Source organism: Myotis nattereri (assembly GCF_964212035.1).
Source record: "Myotis nattereri genome assembly, chromosome: 2".
Taxonomy (NCBI): domain Eukaryota; kingdom Metazoa; phylum Chordata; class Mammalia; order Chiroptera; family Vespertilionidae; genus Myotis; species Myotis nattereri.
In genome coordinates, this window is record NC_138076.1 from 24,066,842 (window position 1) to 24,087,443 (window position 20,602).

At 38.9% G+C, this 20,602-nt stretch overlaps 1 protein-coding gene across 2 annotated transcripts in view; it reads left to right on the forward strand.

Annotated features, from left to right (window-relative positions):
* Nucleotides 1-20,602, forward strand: part of LOC308511242 (disintegrin and metalloproteinase domain-containing protein 5-like) — a 75,182-nt gene that overhangs the window by 21,240 nt on the left and 33,340 nt on the right. Inside the window, exons 9-10 of one of the 2 annotated variants that reach the window (XM_081081250.1) lie at nucleotides 13,567-13,662; nucleotides 17,491-17,689. In XM_081081250.1, coding sequence (XP_080937376.1) covers nucleotides 13,567-13,662; nucleotides 17,491-17,689 — 295 coding nt within the window. The remainder of the gene's footprint in view (nucleotides 1-13,566; nucleotides 13,663-17,490; nucleotides 17,690-20,602) is intronic. The other variant, XM_081081251.1, reaches the window with a different exon arrangement.

Consider the following 20,602-nt stretch of genomic DNA (forward strand, 5'->3'; position numbering starts at 1 on the left):
TTTATAAACAAGGGGGGGCTGCATTTTCATTTTGCATTGGTTTCCACAAATTGTGTAGCCAGTTCTGATTGTTTTACATTATCACCAAGACTTGATATCATCAGTATGTTTAATTTGAATCATTTTACTAAGTAGGTAATATTATCTCATATGGGTTTTAATCTGCTTTTTCCAAGGAGCTAATAATGTGAACATATTTTCATGTTTAATAGTGTTGTATATCTTCTTTGATAAAGAGTTTATTCAAATATTTTTTTTCAATTTTTAAAAACAAAATATATTTTTGTGCTTTTATTGAGTTGTAAGAATTGTTCATATATTTTGGGTATCAGATACATAATTTCCTCTTTACAATGCATTTTTTAAGAACATGTTTTTAATTTTGATGTAGTACACTTTATCAGTTTTATGATACATTTTTAGTTAAATTACTGTATATGTGTTTTAGTTGATTTTTATTTTTTTCCATATGGATTTTCAATTATTCCAAGACCACTTGTTTTCCTCACTTAATTGCCTTGGCCACTTTTTCAAAAATCAAGTGACCTTATATGTGTGGATTTTTAATAGGAATCTCTATTTTATACCATTAATCTGTATGTCTACACTTATGCAGAAGCATATTACCTTTATTGCTGTACCTTTGTATTGAATTTTGAAATCAGGTAGTGCAAATATCCAAGTTTTTTTTATCTCCTCTAAAGTTCTTTTTTGGCTAATCTAGGCCCTTTGCGTTTTAATATATATTTTATCAGCTTTTAAATTTTTACAAAATATCCTGTTGAGCTTTTAAAAAGTATTGCATTATTTAATTGCATAGTTCAATTTTGGGAGTATTATAATAATATGGAGTATTTTGATATTTGAATATGGTATATGCCTTCATTTATGTAGGTCTTTAATTTTTTCCAGCAATGGAATTGTATTTCATAATTTAAATTTATCTTTAAGCATTTATCTTTAAGTATTCTTTTTTTGTTATCATGAATGAAATTGTTTACTTATCATCTTCAAATTGCTCTTTTCTAGTACATAGAAATATAATTGATTTTAGTACATTGACTTTGGGTGCTGCAAAATTGTTAAATACTTCAGAAGTTTCAGGAGATTTTATTTGTTGATTCTGTAATATTTTCTCTAAACAATATCTTGGCATTCATCAATAAGAACAGTTAATTTTTTTCTTTCCATCTTTTTGGGTGTAATTCTTTTTTCCTTCATTAATTGCACTTGAATTAACTTCAGCCCAATGTGAATTGATATGGTGAGAGTGGATATCCTTGCCTTGTTTACAATCTTAAGGGGAAAGCATAAATATATTCTTTAAATATATTTTTACTTATTTTGTTTCTTTTTTAAAATTTATTTTTATTGATTTTAGAGAGGAAGGGAGAGGGAGAGAGATAGAAACATCAATGATGAGAGAGAATCATTGATTGGCTGCCTCCTGCACACCACTACTGGAGATCAAGCCTGCAACCCAGGCTTGTGCCCTTGACTAGAATCAAACCTGGGACCCTTCAGTCCACAGGCCAATGCCCTATCCATTGAGGAAAACCAACTAGAGTGCCATAGTTCTTTTTTAAATTAAATGTCCTCTCTTCTAAAATAGTGTCTTTTATTCCCTTGTATAATATGTTGTTTTATTTTTGTTCTTCATCATTTTAATAACTATCTGACTTATTTCACATGTGTGTTTCCTGATATTCATTTTTTGCTCCTAGTAAGCACTTGTTCTACTTTTTACTAAATAACAGTTCCCTATAAAAATGCTCAGTAAATGATGCAAATACTGACCTAATTAGCTAAGGATACTTGCTTATTATTTAACTCAGGGGTCCTCAAACTATGGCCCACGGCCACATGAAAATACAAATATTGTATTTGTTCCCATTTTGTTTTTTTTTACTTCAAAATAAGATATGTGCAGTGTGCACAGGAATTTGTTCATAGTTTTTTTTAAAACTATAGTCTAGCCCTACAATGGTCTGAGGGACAGTGAACTGGCCCCCTGTTTAAAAAGTTTGAGGACCCCTGATTTAACTAGAGGCCCAGTGCACAAAATTCATGCATGGGGCAATGTCCCTCAGCCCAGCCTGCACCCTCTCACAATCCGGGACCACTGGCTCCAAACTGCTTGCCTGCCTGCCTGCCCTATCACCCCTAACCACTTGCCTGCCTGCCTAATCGCCCCTAACCACTTGCCTGCCTACCTGATCGCCTCTAACCGCTCACCTGCCTGCCTGATCGCCCTTAACCACTCGCTTGCCTGCCTGATCACCCCTAACCACCTCTGTCTGCCTGATCGCCCCTAACCACTCGCTTGCCTGCCTGATCACCCCTAACCACCTCTGTCTGCCTGATCGCCCCTAACCACTTGCTTGCCTGCCTGATCACTCCAACCACTCTGCCTGCCTGATTGCCCCTAACTACTCGCCTGCCTGCCTGATCACCTCTAACTGCTCGCCTGCCTGCCTGATTGCCCCTAACCGCCTCTGCCTTGGCCCCCGCCACTGTAGCTTCGTCCAGAAGGACGTCTAGAAGATCTTTCAGCTGTCCGGTCTAATTAGCATATTGCACTTTTATTATTATAGATTTCATCCTTTGATATAGATGATATCCTAAGTTTTTATAAAAACAAAAAGTAGGTAAATTTATTTTGTCTTCCTTGTGATAATTTCTCAGAAGAATAGTTTCACCATATTTTTGAGTGTTTTATTTATGTACTTCATAAGCAGTCAACTTTATTGATATATGATTTGTTCATAATAAAATTGACATGCTTTGTACAAGTTTATGATTTTTGAGAAATATATATAAACTAGAGGCCCAGTGCACAAATTTATGTACCATAGGGTCCCTCAGCCTGGCCTCTGACATCCCCTGAGGGGTCCCAGATTTTGAGAGGGCACAGGCCAGGCTGAGGGACCCCACTGGTGCATGATTGGGGCTGGGGAGGGACACAGGAGGTTGGCCAGCCGGGGAAGGCCTGTGGTAGGGCTCCAGGGCGTGTCTAGCCCAATTGGCCAGACCCCAGCAGCAAGCTAACCTACTGGTTGCAGTGTTTGCCCCCTGAAGGTCAGTGCACGTCATAGCTACTCGTCCACTGGTCGACTGTTTGCCCCCTAGTGGTCATTGCATGTCATAGCAAGTGGTTGAGTATCCTTAGCATATCATTAGCATATTACGCTTTGATTGGTTGAATGGCTGACCGGTCGACCGGACACTTAGAATATTAGGCTTTTATTTTTTTGAACCACAGTGTTAGTCAGGCTACGCATCCTTTCTCCCTCTATAGGAAGTTCTTTTGTGACCTTCAGCAGTCCTTCTACCTTCCACACTGGCCCCAGGCAACAGCTAATCTGATTTCTACCACTATACTTAGTTTACCTTGCTCTACAATTTAATGTAAATTGAATTTGTACTATCCCTTGCATGTTCACTGTATAAGACTGTAATCTCTCTGAATTAGCTAAACATTTTTTCTTAAAATTTTAAAATATATAATATCAGTTCCTTTTAAGTATTTGTATGCCAACTTTTACACTAGGGCAATCTCAGTGTTGATTTCTATTGATTGCATTTTTTATTGGGTATGGATCACATTTCCTCATTTATTTGATGTCTATTATTAATTAATTATTATTAGCATATTAGATATGATTGTTTTATAATAGAAAGCTTGGCCTCTCCTACCTCCTTCTGAAAAACATTGATTCTTTTTCTACTAGACAATTCAACTATTGGGTAATCATTTTGAACTTTATTTGCTTGCTTTTATGTGTGCACCGGTCCGCTAGTCTATATATATAAAAGCCTAAGCGACCGTTACGACTGGTCAACCACTCGACCAGTAGACCGGTCGCTGTGATGTGCATTGACCACCAGGGGGCAGACATCAATGCAGGAGCTGCCCCCTGGTGGTCAGTGCGCTCCCACAGCAGGAGCACTGCTCAGCCAGAAGCTGGGCTCATGGCTGGCGAGCACATCTGCTGTGGCAGGAGCCTCTCCTGCCTCCGTGGCAGTACTACCAAGTGGCGGCAGCAGGCACTGCGGGACTGGGATGAGCGGGAGCGGCATGGCACCTGGCCCCAGCTCGGGCTCCTCTCCGGCTGCCTGCCTCTTCTCACACTGCTACATCCCTTGGGCTGTAGCTTGGGGATCGCACTGAAACCAGCAGTCTGACATCCCCCAATGGGTCCCAGATTGCAAGAGGGCGCAGGCCAGGCTGAGGGACCCCACTAGTGCACTGTGCACTGGGCCTCTTGCATGGATATATGGAAGCTCAAGGTATTTCCAACTTGGTCTCCTCTGGAGATCCTGTCGGAGCTTGAATTAGGCTTGTTAGAACTGATACTGAGTAGATTTTAGTATAAGGCAGAGATCAGCCAACAATAATTCATGGGCCAAATTTGGTGGGCTACCTGATCCTATCTAATAAAAGAGAAACATGGTAATTGGCGTACGACTGCTACCCTTCCCATTGGCTAATCAGGGAGATATGCAAATTAACTGTCAGCCAAGATGGTGGCCGGCAGCCAGGCAGTTTGAAACTAACATGAGGCTTGCTTGCTTCAGTGACGGAGGAAACCAACGTTCCCCGCCTGCCTTGCAGGCCTCTGAGCCTGCAGTTTGAAACATTTTAACAAATATAGAAGCTTAAAAAAACCCCAGAAACCAGCTTTGAGCGAGCTGGTATCTCAGAGCTGGAGTTATACATTGTTTCGAACCAAAACAAACCAGATACCTACTTTCAGCAGCGGAGGCCTAAGAGCTGGAGCCTCAGAGCTAAAGCTGGCCCAGAATTAAAAAAGAAAAAAGAAAAAAAGGAGTGGTTGGGAGGTTCCGTCACCTGCCAGCCTGAAAACAGCCCTCAGCCCCTCACCCAGACTGGCCAGGCACCCCAGTGGGGACCCCAACTCTGAAGGGTATGTGACCAGCTGCAAACAGCCATCATCCCCTCACCCAGGTTGGCCAAGCACCCCAGTGGGGACCCCCACCCTGATCCAGGACACCCTTCAGGGCAAACCAGCCAGCCCCACCCATGCACCAGGCCTCTACCCTATATAGTAAAAGGGTAATATGCCTCCCAGCACCGGAATCAGCGGAGCCAAGAGACCTCCTGGCACCAGGATCAGCGTGACAGGGGGCAGCACCCAAACCCCCTGATCGCCCTGCAGCTCTGTGTGTGACAGGGGGCGGGGCCACAACCTCCCTATCCACCCTGCTTTGTTTGTGACAGGGGAAGGCGCCCCAACCTCCTGATCAGCCCTGCTCTGTGCCTGATGGGGGGGGGGGGGGCGCTCCCCAACCTCTGATCGCCCTCCGGCTCTGTGTGTGACAGAGTGCGGCGCCCCAACCCGCGCGCCGCCCCCCCCCCCCACGGGCCCTGCTCTGTGTGTGACAGGGGCCAGCGCCCCAACCCCTGGATTGGCCCTGCTCTGTGCGTGACAGGGGGTGGCGCCGCAACCTCCCCATCGACCCTGCCTTGAGTGTGACAGGGGGCGGTGCCCCAACCCCCCAATCGGCCCTACCCTGAGCGTGACTGGGGGTGGCATCACAACCTCCCAATCCGCCCTGCTCTGTGCATGACAGGAGGCGGCGCCCCAACACCCCAATCGGCCCTGCTCTGAGCCCGACCAGGGGCTGCACCTAGGGATTGGGCCTGCCCTCTGCCACCCGGCAGCAGGCCTAAACCAGCAGGGCGTTATCTCCCGAGGGGTCCCAGACTGCGAGAGGGCACAGGCCAGGCTGAGGGACCCCGTCTAACCCCCCGAGTGCACAAATTTTTGTGCACCTGGGCTTCTAGTTTGTAAATAAAACTGAAACACAGGAATTAAACTGGAACGTGTTGTTTTCCTCTGGGCAGGATGCAAAGATGATATTCCAGGTTAATGTCCAGGTAGAGTCGAAGAATGAAGCCACGGAAAAAGTTGGAAATTTATTGAGAAACAAGCACAGACTCCCATGTGGGGAGGGGGAGAGAGATCCACCGAGTCCCTCTTTCTTAAGGCTTAGAAAGGCTGCAGTTCTTTGTTTCCTCATATCCCCTCCGGTTGGTCACTGTAGTGGCTTCAGAGCTCAAACCCCAAGAGGTGTTCTCTCTTTTATTTTTCTATTCCCTAATACCAGCTTTTTTATTCTGTGAATGAGTGGAGTCCTCTCCTTTATTCTGTAAATGTGTGTCTTCCTCTCCCTTTATTCTGTAAATGTATACCGTTTGGCAGCTCCCAGCTCCCTTATTCTGTAAATGGATGCCTTCTGGCAGCTCCCAGCTTTGCAGCCCCATGGGTCTCCCTCATGGGCCCCCTAATTCCTAAATCGTCCGGAACCTGCCTATTTTACCCCTAAAAACTCCTTTCAAAATCTTATTACATCCAGTCTTATTGGTTTGCATATTATGTATGACTTCTTTCGGACTATAGTGGAAAATTTCTTAGTTCCAAGAGAGTATACAGCATATAAGCTGATACTATTTACTATCGGCTCCTTACAGAAAAAGTTTCTCAATCCCTGGTTTAGGGCACAGTCTTTAGTCTCTTAAATCATATTCTTTCAAATGTTTTGGAAGGGAGAGAGGAAGGGGAGAGAAAGAGAGAAACACATTGATTGCTTGTGCTAACAGCTTTTATTCTGTCAGGACAGGTACTCCTACTGCTCCTCCCATATAAGCTCAAACAACTAATTTTTATTTGAAAAGTGTTCACTTATGGAGAGAAAAAAAGCTCTAAAATATACTATTAAAGTTAATATTAATAAATGGTAGTAAATACTATTAATAAATATACTATGAAGTGATTCATATTGGCATTTATAGGAAAAAGTATAAAAATAATATTAAATAGATTAAAGTATATTAAATACTGAAGTCAAAAATTTTAAATTCAGTTGTTTGGCACTGGGAAAGTAAGTAAGTATAAAACAGTTCCTGTTTTTACATTACAATAATTTTCTTGGTGACATTGAAAAAGTGTGTTAAACATATTAGCAATGCAATTAATATTTTTGAAAATGTGCATTTTGTTTTCTATGAAAAATAATGCTCTTTAAATCTCTCTTAAATTGCCTTACATTAGGAGAACTGTAGAAATATGTAGCAATAATTTTTATCATACCCATTTTTTTTTTAATATTTTAGGCACTCTCGGGGTGTAAAGGATTTTAGTACCTGTAGCTTGGATGAGTTTAAATATTTTGCTTCAAATTCTAGTCTTGAATGTCTTCGTAACAGCTTTCCTATTAAGCCAGTTTACAAAAGAAAAAAGTATGTTTGTGGCAATGGAATATTGGAAAAAGGTGAACAATGTGATTGTGGCATTGCAAAGGTGAGTAGAAAATTTTTCAAAAACTTTTTATTTTTTATATATGTATATAATATGTATAAAAGAAGACAAACACCTTATTGTTTAGAAAAATAAATTTAAAGAAGACTTTTTTGAAAAGAAGATGGCAGCCTTTAAGTTTCCTAATTTTTATTATTTTTGAAAATGGAGAGCAAATGTTCTTGAGGTAATGTTTATCTTCAAATATTGTCTTTTGACATTCTTTAGTGTATGAATCAGCCACACACTTAGAATTAGTGACCACAAGACTATTGAGAGTTAAAGAAATATATTTAACAGCAAGCAGTAACAAAAGCAGACAAGAACATCTGGAGACTATAGACTATTATCAGCGGGGTAACAAAGTAATATTGTGAGAAAAAGATTTGTATTGACAGGTTATGCCAACTAAAAATATTTTAAAATTAAATCTATTACATGTAGAAAATATAAAAATACACAACAAAAATTAAACTATAAGATGAAAGATGATGGAGGAGGTATTGGCAACAAAGTGAAGTAGACATGAAAATTCTTAGAGATAGAAATTGTAAAATACAGACTATATTATATTTAAATACAATATGTTAAACGTATACTTCTGTATTAAAATATGCACTGGGGGTGGGAGGGTCCCTCAGCCTGGCCTGTGCCCTCTCGCAGTTTGGGACCCCTTGTTCCTTACCGCCTGCCTGCTTGCTGCTCCCTACCACTCAGCTCGCTGCTCCTTCGTGCTGCCACAGATGCTCCTGCCACCGCTGCTGCACTCATCAGCTGTGAGCCTGGCTTCCGGCTGAGCGGCGCTCCCCCTGTGGGAGCACACTGACCACCAGGGGGCAGCTCCTGCATTGAGCGTCTGCCCCGTGGTGGTCAGTTCATAGTGACCAGTCATTCCACTGTTTGGTCGATTTGTATATTGGGGTTTTATTATATAGGACAGGATATTGAATGAGAACTGTAAATGAAAAATAAAATTTAAAAAAGAACCAAATAAAATTTTAGATCTGAAAAAATTTTAATATATATATTTTTAATTCTCACCTGAGAAAGTTTTTAAAATTGATTTTTAGAGAGAGAAACATCCATGTGACAGAGAAATACCGGTAGTCTGCCTCTGCACCTGCTGACCCACCGGGATCTAACCTAAGCCTAAGTATGTGCCCTAACCTAGAATCCAACAGGAAATCCTTTGGTGTACAGATTGAGACTCCAACCAATTGAGCAACCTGGCTAGGGCAGATCTGAAAAATTCTCTTTAAGTGTACCTCCAGGCCCTGGTCAGTGTGGATCAGTAGTTAGAGTGTCCCCCCACACACCAAAGGGTCATGGGTTTGATTCCAGGTGAGGGAACATACACAGGTTGTGGGTTCCATCCCTGTCAGATTGCTTAGGCAACTAATTGATGTTTCTCTTTCTCTTTCCCTCTCCCTTCCTCTCTCTCTAAAATCAATGAAAAAAAACATATCCATAGAGGAGGAGTTAAAAAGAAAAAAAAAATGCTGGTTTGGTTCAGTAGATAGTGCTTCTGCAGGCGGACTGAAGGGTACTGCGTGGGATTCCGATCAAGGGCATGTACCTGGGTTGCAGGCTCAATACAGGGCCCTGGTTGGGGATTCAGCAAGAGGTAACCAATTGATGTCTCTCACATTAGTTTCTGTCTTTCTCCTTCCCTTCTACTCTCTCTAAAAAAAAAACCTCAATGCAAAAATGTCCTCAGGTGAGGATTATCCAAAACATACAAACAAACACCCATCCCCAGTGTGATTATTGAAGGAGTATGTGAAGTATTTGTTGAATGAACGGAAAGGGATGGGACTTCACTTTTTAACTGTTTTAGCAACTCTGCAAGCCAGAGGGTTTATTTTTTATTTTAATTTTTATTGATTGATTATTTTAGAGAGAGGAAAGGAGTGAGAGAAACACCAGTGTGTTGTTTCAGTTATTATTCACTCTTTGGTTGCTTTTTGTCTGTGCTCTGACCAGGGATCCAACCCGCAACCTTGCTGTATCAGGAGGAGGTTCTAACCCACTGCGCTGCGGGCTGCCTGTCAGGGCCCCTCAACAAAACCCCTTTGACATGCCTTGGCCCCTGCTGTGGGCCGGAGATCCTTTGCTACACCAAAGGTTTGGGTTCCACTGTATCAGGGCACCGACTTAGGTTTCGGGTTTGATCCTCAGTCAGGGCTGACTGCTGCTCAGGAAGTGACTGAGGACCGTTGAGGTCTGTGTGCTCTAGTCAATTGGCGGAGAGCTGGGCTTCCATTGCCGACATGGCCGACTCTGATCCCTGCTACCCCTGCTCCTCCATCTAGGACGGCTTCAACTATGGCAGCTGTGTAGCCTCCGCTAGCATATATATCCTCATGGGTCGGTCGACCTTTCCATGGTTTGCCTGGCCCAGCTTCTGCGCAGTCGCTTCAGGAGGTGGACTCCCCGGGAGAGCGGGGTCCTGGAGGGAAAGCACTTAGCTCCACCTCCCTTTGGGGCTCCCAGGCCAGAGTGCCCGTCCTGTGCAGGGCTCAGAGGGGAGAGCTGCCCCAGGGAGGCCCCCTAGCTAGGTGCTGAGAAAACAAAACTGGAGCCCTTCCTCCTTGAACCCTGTCGTCTTCAGTGTAGGAAGGGACAGATGAAAGCCTTAGCAGTCGTACTGGGGCATGCTGTGCATGTAGCATGCTGATTGGTCATTATGTGACAGTGTCCCGGACAATTTGCATATTCCTCTATTATTAGTATAGTTTATGCCCAGGCCAACTTCCTACTAAGAAAACAAAAACAACCTGCAGAAGCACACAGCTGAATAGTCATTATATCATCTTTTCCTGTAATGTCCAACTGATTAACAAAAATTACTAGACATTCAGAGAAACAAGGAGTATGAACCATATTCAGGAAAATAGGTAGTTCAGGAAAACTGACTCTGAAAAGTTTAAGATATTGCATTTAACACATAAAGCCTTCTCAGTAGTTTTTATGAATATGTTAAGAGAATTAAAGAAAATTTTGTTCAAATAATTTAAAGAAAATTATCTTAATGAGTGAGCAGCTAAGGAATCTCAACAAATATAATTAATATTTATAGGGTACTATATTTAACAACTAAATATAAACACTCTTTTCAAATGTACTTGAAATACTTATCAAGACAGAATATATTCTGAGCCATGCAGTAAGTATCATCACACTTATTTTATTTTGAGAATTAAATTAGAAATCGAGAATAATAAGATATCTTGCAAAACACCCAAATATTTGGAAATGACTATATCATTTCTAAATGGTCCATGGCTCAAAGAAATCACAAAGGCAATTAGAATATATTTTTATTTCATTGTTATTATTTTTAAATCCTCACCTGAGGTTATTTTTTTCCATTGATTTTCAGACAGATTGGAATGGAGAGAGGAAGGGAGAGAAAGAGAGATCAATGTGAGAGAGACATATTGATTGGTTGCCTCTTGCACGTGCTCTGACCGGAGCTGGGGAACCTGCAGCCGAGGTATGTGCCCTTGACTGGGAATTGAACCTGTGACCCTATAGTGTGCGAACTCATGCTCTAACTACTGAACAACCAACCAGGTCTAGAATATATTTTTAAAAGTCTGCAGATGAAAACATGAAAATATATGCGAATCAGCTACAACAGTGTTTTGAGAAAAATGTATATCTTTAAATATTTATATTAGAGGGAAAGAATAATAAATTATTTGGAATGTAACTCTAGGGAACTAAAATATAACTCTAAATTAAAACCAAAATAAATGGAAGGAACAAATGATAAAGATAAAAGCAGAAATTGATGAGGTAGAAACTAGAGAATGAAAATAAAAGCTGATGCTTTCCAAAAAAAGCAATATACTTGATTTGGTATACCTCTTATTGTACTCATGAAGGAAAAATGAGAGAAAAAACTAATTACTATTCTCAGGAATGGAAGCGGGCATATTACCACACACCCTATAAATGTAAAATTATGGAATATTAAAAACTTTATATAAATTAATTTGACAATTTAGATAAAACTGACAAGTTTCTTAAGACACAAATTATCACAACTGATAATAAGATAAAATTTGAATTGTTTATACTTAGTTAATAAATTCAATTTGTAATTAAACTATTTTTCACAGAGAAACTCCAAATCTATGTCTCTTCACTACTGATTTTATCAAACATATAAGGAAAAAATAATGCCAATTATACATGAATCTTCTCATGCTTCTTGAAGAATGTAGGTTAAAAGGAGCCATTTCAAAATAGCCAGAATATTCTATTTTTCTTAAGAAGGTTTGCCCTTACAAAGTGGATTAAAAAAATCAAAGGACAGCCACATATTTGATTAAAAGAAACAGTATTTAAAAAGCTAACAAAATAATATTTAAAGTTGGAATACATGAGTCAATGTAAAATAACTTTTAAAAAATATAGCACTGTAGCCTATGGTCAAGTTGTTCATATGGAGTTTCCTCAAAAAACTAAAAATGAAACTCCCATTTGACCCAGTGATCCCAATTCTGGGACTATATCCCAAGAAACTAACTAGAAACACCAATCCGAAAGGATATATGCACCCTTATGTTCATAGCAGCACAATTTACAATAGCTAAGATCTGGAAACAGCCTAAGTGCCCAGCAGATGAGTGGATTAGAAAACAGTGGTACATCTACACAATGGAATACTATGCTGCTGTAAAAAAGAAGGAATTCTTCCCATTTGCAACAGCATGGATAGACCTGGAGAGCATTATGCTAAGTGAAATAAGTCAGTTAGAGAAACATAAATATCACATGATCTCACTCATTTTTGGAATATAATGAACAACATAAACTGATGAACAAAAACAGATCCAGAGATAGAGAAGCATCAATCAGACTGTCAAACCTCAGAGGGAAGGTAGGGGAGGGTGGAGTTAATGGGCAGAGATCAACCAAAGGACTTATATGCATGCATATAAGCCTAACCAATGGACACAGACAACAGGGGGGTGAGGGCATGAGCGGGGGGTGGGGAGGGCCCAAGGGGGAATAAGGACACATATATAATGCCCTAATCAATAAAGAAAAATAAAAAAATAAAAAAAGAAATGGAACAAAGCTGTAGCACAAAAAAAGAAAAGAAAAGAAAATACTAATAGCAAAAAAGGCTATACTAGGAGAGAAACATCTGATATTAGTAGACTACATAATTTAAAACAAACTTGATACTGAAGACTAGAAAAGCTGACTGAAGCCACTGAATTTTGTAAAATACTAGAGGCCTGGTGCACAAAATCCATGCATGGGGTGGGGAGGTCCCCTCAGCCCAGTCTGCACCCTCTCCAATCCAGGACCACTTGGGGGAGGTCTGACTGCTGATTTAGGCCCAGTCCTGGGGATTGTGCCTAAACTGGCAGTCAGACATCCCTCTCACAATCCTGTACTGCTGGCTCCTAATCGCTCACCTGCCTGTCAACCTGGTTGTCCCTAACTTCCCCCCACTACTGGCCTGATTGCCCCACACTACTTCTGTGTGCCAGCCTGATTGCTCCTAACTGCCCCCCCCCCCTGCTGGCCTGGTCACCCCTAACTGCCCCCCACTGCTCGCCAGGTTGCCCCCACCTATCTACCCCCCCCCCACCAGCCTGGTCATCCCTCGCAGCCTGCTGTTCAGTCATTTGGTCATCCTTCACTAACCCCCCTACCGGCCTGGTCATAGGCAGCCATCTTGTGAGGGTGTGAGGGTTAATTTGCATATCACCTCTTTATTATATAGAATAAGTAACTATAGGGCCAGCATCCCAGTGACATCAGAGGTCTAAATAGATGAATCTGGCTTCTGGGACCACCTTTTTTTTAGGGTGGGTTTGGGGATTTTGCCATTTCAGAGAGAAGAATGTTGCTTCTGACAGCTTCACATCAGAGAAGTTCTCTATGTGAACAGATCTGGCTAGTACAAGTTATTATCAAAGCAAGAATATAAGAAAATTTTTGAAGAGAATGGTAGTTAACAAGGCATCTAATAATTATTTCCTCTAAAGTGTTGGCTCCGCAGTATGTTCATGTTCAGATTACATGGAGCGTAGTGAAACAACGCTCTTCTTTTACAAACTAGTGAATGAGATGTTGATTCCTATAAATTTCATTGAAGAATGGGATTACTAAAACTGTGAGTGAAGAAAAGCCTCCTACTTTGTAAAGAAATCCCGAGTTGCAGTTTTATCTGATGGTACCTAATTACACATGATTGAGTAATAGCATTTATTTACAGGATTGTACACATAAAAAATGCTGTGATCCTACATCATGTCGATTCAAAGGTAGGATAGTCTGTGGTTCCGGGGAATGCTGCACACAAAACTGCAAGGTAAGAGGCAATATGTATTTTATAATAGCTCAGCATTAATTTCTTGAAATTCTTGTTTAAAGAAGATGGAAAACATATTTCACCCTTCTCATTTTATTATATCCAAGTAACATTGGACCCACTCTCCCACTTCAGTCTTTTCAGCAATCTATCATTTATAGGACTCTCATGTACATAATACCTGATGCTCCTTCTCTACTAACTTGACTTCCCATTTTTATACCTCATTACAAATCTTTCTTGTACCCATAGAGATTTCTCAATGATGAACATACATCACCCCCACCTATGGGGTCAGAAAGTTCGATTAGTTCCTTTTGTTAGCTAAATTCTCTTCACTGTCTTCTGGTGAAGTCCTCTGTTCCTTTGCAATTCATTCAGTTATTGTTGCAATCATTCAATTCCTCTTTTTTATTGAAAGCATTTAAAGAATTCCTGAGCAGTTGCCCCATGGTGGCACAATTCACTGGAATCTTAAGGAAAAAGGAAACAAACTCCTAAACAAGGTGTAAACATCTGTAAGATTAGAGAAAGAGTATTTAAAAGATTATTTTTATCTTTTAAAAATAATTTCCCCCAGCTTTATTGAGATATAAATGACACATACATAGTATAAATTTAAGGTTTACAGCATAATTATTTGGTAGAACTATATATTGCAAAATATTTACCATGTAAGATTAGTTGACACATCTATCACTTCATATAGTGAGAATATTTAAGAGTTACTATTTTAGCAACTTTCAAATATATAATACGTTATTGTTAATTATAGTCACTATACTGTCCATTAAATTCCCAGACTTAGTCATTTTATAGTTGAAAATTTGACCTCTTGACCAATATCGTCCCATTTCCCCCACCTTGTAGCATCTGGCAACTATTATTCTATTTTCTGTTTTGGTGAAAATATATATATATATATATATATATAATCTTGTTTGACTTATTTCATTTAGAATGATACCCTCAAGTTCTCAAGTTTAATCTGGCAGAGTTTTCTTCTTTTCCTATAGTCGAATATTATTCCATTGCATATATACACTATATTTAAAATATACATTCATCCATTGATGAACACTTAAGTTATTTCCATGTCTGTTGTGTATAATGCTGCAATGAACATCAAGGCACATATATCTCTTCAAGATACTAATTTTATATTCTTCAGATGCATAGTCCTAAATTGGATTCCTTTTATTTTAAAATTTTTGAGGTTTCTTTTATCGTATGGATATTGCAACAATATTAGTTCTTATCCGTGAACACAGAATATCTTTTCATTTACTTGTGTCGCTCTCAAATTTTTTCATCAGTGTTTTCTGTGGACAAGACTTTTACCTCCTTTGTTAAATTTATTACTAAGTATTTTGTTCTTTTTGGTACTATTGTAAATGGGCTTTAAAAAATTTCTTCTACATACATTTTGTTGTAAATGTATAGAAATAAAATATGTTTGTACTCTGATTCCATAACCTTGGCTTTACTGACTTTATTTCTCATTTCCGTTGTTTGATGGCTTCTTTAGGTTTTTCCGTGTATAAGATCATGTTATCTGCAAACAGACACAATTTTCTTCTTCCTTTATGACTTGGGTTCCTTTTATTTACTCCCCCCTCCCTTTCGTGCTCTAGCTAGAGCTCCCAGTACTTTGTTGAATAGGAACTGAGAAGGAGGATGCCTTTGTCTTGTTCATGATCTTAAAAGGACACCCTTTAACCTTTTCTCTATTGAATATGACGCGAGCCACGGCTTGTCATATGTGGCCTTTATTATGCTGAGAAATGTTTTTTTTTTTTCTATACTCAAATTGTTGAGAGCTTTTATCATAAAAGGGTGTTGAATTTTGTCAAGTGTGTGTTTGTTTTTGCATCTCTCCAGAGGATAATATAATTATTGCCCTTAATTCTATTAATGGGGTGTATCATTGAAATTCGGAAATTAAACTGAAACACGTGGTTTTCCTCTGAGTAGGATGCAAAGGTGGCTTTCTTCCCAGGTTCTTGCCCAGGTGGATTTGAAGAATGAAGCCACAGACAAAAGGTGGTATAGGAAAAGGTGGAAATTTATTGGGAAATAAACACAGACTCCCAGGTGGGGAGGGGGAGAGACCCTCTTTCTAAGGTTTATAAAGGTTGCAGTTCTGTGTGTCCTGATATCCCATCTGATTGGTCACTATAGCAGCTTCAAGACTCAAACACCATGTGGGGTCCCTCTTTTTGTCTCCCCCTCTTGTGGTAGAATTCTCTATTACCTATGAAAATCTGTTTTCCTCTTTCTCCCTTTTGTTTTTCTACTCCCTGTGGCTTTCCCCTTATCTTCTGTGAATGAGTGTCTTCCTCCCCTTATTCTGTGAAGTTATGCCTTTTGGCAGCTCCCAGTCCCCCAGCTTTGCAGCCCTGCCCCATGAGCCCCCTTTATTTCTAGACTTCCCTAAACCTGCCTATTTTACCCCTAAAAACTCCTTTCATCATGTTTCCTAATTTCCATGTGTTGCATCGTCCATGCATCCTAGGGATAAGTCCCACTTGATCATGGTTTATGAGCCTTTAATGTATGGTTGAACTTGGTGTGTTAGTGTTTTGTTGAAAACTTTTATATTTATATTCATTAGGATATTAGCCTATAGTTGTCATTTCTTGTTGTGTCCTTATCTGTCTTTGATATCTTGGTAATGCTGGCCTTGTAAAATGAGTTTGGGCTTTTTTAAAAAGTACTGAAAGAATTTGAGACGTATTAGCATTATTTAAATATTCCATAAATTTCGCCTCTGAAACCAACTGGTCCTGGGCTTTTCTTTGTTAAGAGGTGTGATAACAAATTCAATCTCTTTAGTTGTGATTATTTTCTTCAAGCTTTCTGTTTCTTCATGATTCATTCTTGGTAGGTTGTCTGTTTCTAGGCATCTGTTTCTTGTAGTTTACATAATTTTAACATATAATTATTCACAGTAGCTTTCTACATTCCTTGGTATTTCTATGTTATCCGTTTTAGTGTCGACTCTTTAATTGAGTCCTGATTTTTTTTTTTTTAGTTAGCTTACTTAAAGGTTTGCCATTTTGTTTCACTGATTTTTTTTAAAGTTACTTTTGAAACAAATAAATGAGTTTATCAAAGTCACAGGTTACACAATTACTAAACAAAAACCAATTGTATACAATAGCTTCAATAGCTATGAACAATCTGAAAATGAAGTTACAAAACCAATGCTATTCACAATAGCATAAAATACTTAGGAAAACAATACATGAAATGTAAAACATACACTTAACAAAACATTATTGAAAAAATAAAAATAATCTAAGCACTGAAGAGACCAGAGATATGTAATTGAAGAAGTTATTTTTTTTAAAACAGTTGTTTGCAATGTGGTTTTGAAATAAAATTCCTATGTATACTTATATTTTCTTTTTTTTAAATCTACAAACTTTATTCTACATGTTTATGGTCTGTATGTTTTGTTTTGTAAATGGTTGCTGATACCTGGCATATGGAGAAACCAAAGGCTACATATCTGAGCATAGCCATAATGGATCAAAAGTAATTTTTATATTAATTCCTTAGATTTACTTTCTTTTTTACAATAATGGTAGCCTGATTATCTTTGAGTTTATCACATTTCTCTGAAATATTACCCACTCATTTGTGCATGATAAATTCAATCACCTACATTGCTATGCAGTGCTTAAGTAGTTGACAAGAAACATTTCCTCATTGATCTTAGTTAGCAACTTAGAAAAAAATGGATGGAAATTCAAAGTCTGACGAGAAAAAAAACTTGGGTATCACCGATATGTAATCTTTTCTTATGTTTCTTTTTCCTTCTAGCTAAAACCAGGTGGTGACATTTGTAGGAAACAATATGATGAAGATTGTGATTTTCTTGAGTATTGCAATGGGATTGACCCACATTGTGTGCCTGACACTTTTAAACGTGATGGGGAATATTGTAATAGAAATGAATCCTTCTGTTATAAAGGGCAATGTCGGATATTTGATAAACAGTGTAGAGATTTAATTGGAGGAGGTAATGACCATATTTTCTTCTTAGTTCTAAACTCTACCAATTCTATAGAACAAAAATGTAGATGTAATTTGTTAATAAGTGAAGTCTTGTCTAGTGTATATTATTGTTAAAGGGAATAAAATTTTCTTGATTCTTTAAAACAAACAAAAAACCCTGTGCAACTAGAGACCTGATGCACAATATTTGTGCAAGAGTAGACCCTCGCAGCCCCAGCTGCCTCAGCCCTCGCAGCCCCAGCTTCCCCCGGAAGGTCATCTGGACAGTCGTTCTGCTGTTCAGCTATTTGGTTGATTTTCGTATTATGCTTTTATTATTATAGATTCTTATTTGCACATGAAAGAACCCTCAAGTAGAAATGAAGCTTCTCAGGACGGTATATAGAATTTGAGGTGGTGGAGGTTAGTTTAGACTTACATGAAACAAAGGTTTTTACTAGAACAAAGCAGGGCTAGTCACTGGTTGTGTGGATTTCAAGACTGGCTCTGTTCAAAGGGGCTTCCTGAAGAGTGAGGGCTTCAGCTAGTTTAGTTCAATTTGATAGTTTCCTCTAAATGTGAGGATTATTAGCTTCATTGAAATACTATTCATTTTCCTACACATCTGTAGTTTAGATTCTTATAGAGAGAGAGAGAGAGAGAGAGAGAGAGAGAGAGAGAGAGAGAGAGAGAGAGAAACTTTTTATTCTTAGTCCTCCCTCTAGGTCTTCCTTTGCCAGGTCAGAATAGAAAATTCTAAGTAGTGTCTAGATCAATAGGAATGCCAGGAATTTAAAAGGACAGGACATAGAGGTTTTGGTAATTATTATACTTTTGTTCTTTTCTATAGAATTGTAGTTGTGCCAGGCTACATTACAGCAATATTTAAAACATAACTAAGATAAAAACAAATTACCATTAAAATCAGGAAAAATAGAAATCTGTACTTCAGATTTAATATTTCCCCAAATAAAAGCAAGAAAATAAGTCTCAGTACTGGCCAGGTATTTTTAGTGTTAGATAGTGGGATGTCAGCTAGATGTTCCCCAGGTAATTTGTTTACTGTTTTATTTAGTATTAACAGTGATTTTTAAAGCCCTCTATGGGAAACTATATGTGAATAAGTATAATAATCATCTCCTAAAATAGTATAGCTGTCTGTATGGAGGAAAGTATAACATGTAATGAATCTTGATTTCAAATTAATGTCTGTCCAATCCAAGTGATCACTTGTGTTGATGTGTCTAGAAAAAGATAAGTCTGGCCAGCAGTCAACTTTTGTAGTTAATTTTGGAAAACAATCCCATTTTTGTAGCTTCATGTAGATCTTGGAGGCCATAGGAGCTGTTGAAAATAATTACTGTTTTTAAATCCAAATTAACTATAATTCTTTGACTAGATCATCCATGGAAGCCTATCATGGACACTAGTGACTAGAACAGGGGTGGGCAAACTTTTTGACTCGAGGGCCACAATGGGTTCTTAAACTGGGCCGGAGGGCCGGAACAAAAGCATGGATGGAGTGTTTGTGTGAACTAATATAAATTCAGAGTAAACATCATTACATAAAAGGGTACAGTCTTTTTTTTTTTTTAGTTTTATTCATTTTTTTAGTTTTATTCATTTCAAACGGGCCATAGTTTGCCCACGGCTGAACTAGAATCATCTTAAGGAGGGTTTCATGAATTCTGAAGTAGGCATTAGCTTTCCAGCATAAAAACTATATATGATTTACAGGCAACAGCCAATAAAAATCTCAGTCCACGGACCTTTTACTTAGTTTAGGATTCATCACAAAGGGAATTTATCCTGAATTATTGCTGAATCAATAGGATTTTTTAGAGGAGAGGGGAGTCTAAGACTTCCTGCACTGTAATGTTGCTGGTGTCTTTCTCCCTCTGGAATATCTTTTCCTCCCCAACATTATTGAGATATAATTGATATATAACACTATAGACATTTGAGATTTAGAACACGTTGATTTGATATATTTACACTTTGCTAAATGATTACCACCATAGTGTTAGTTAACACCTCCATCTTGTCACATAATTTCCATTTCTTTTTTATGTTGAGAACTTTGGTATACTCTCTTAGCAACTTTCAAGTATATAATACAGTTTTCTTAGCTATAACCACTATGCTGTACATTATATCCCCAGAACTTGTAAATACTATAACTGGAAGTTTTTTACCCTTTGGCCATATCTCCCTATTTCTACTACCCAATGTCTCTGATAATAACTACACTACACTACTCTCTGTTTTCATGAGTTTTTTTTTTTAGATTCCACATATAAGTGATGTTATATATTTGTTTTTCTTTGCCTTATTTCACTTAGCATAATGCCTTCAAGATTTATCTAGGGTATATCAAATGGCAAGAATTCCTTCTTTTCATGGCTGAATAATATTCCTAGATTCACATATATACACACCGCTCCTTTTACATTTATCTGTTGATGTACACTTACATTGTTTGTATATCTTAGATATTGTGAATAAGGCTGCGATGAATGTGGGAGTGCAGGTATTTATTTGAGATCCTGATTTCAATTTCTTTGAATATAGACCCAGAAGTGGGATTGCTGGATCTGTTTAGTCCTATTTTTAAGTTTTTGTGGAACCTCCACACTGTGCCCTCTTACAGTCCGGGAGCCCTTGGGGGATGTCTGACTGCTGGCTTAGGCCCGCTCCCCGCCAGCTGTGAGCCTGGCTTCTGGCTGAGAGGCACTCCCCCTGTGGGAGCACATTGACCATCCTGCATTGAGCATCTGCCCCCTGGTGGTCAGTGCATGTCATAGCGACTCATCGTTCCACTGTTCAGTCGTTTTGCTTGTTAGTCTTATATAGGAATTGCTGATAACTCCTAGAGGCTCAAACTTAGGAGTAGCTGCTTGTAATATTCTTGAGCATTGAGTTCAATGTCACCAAGTGC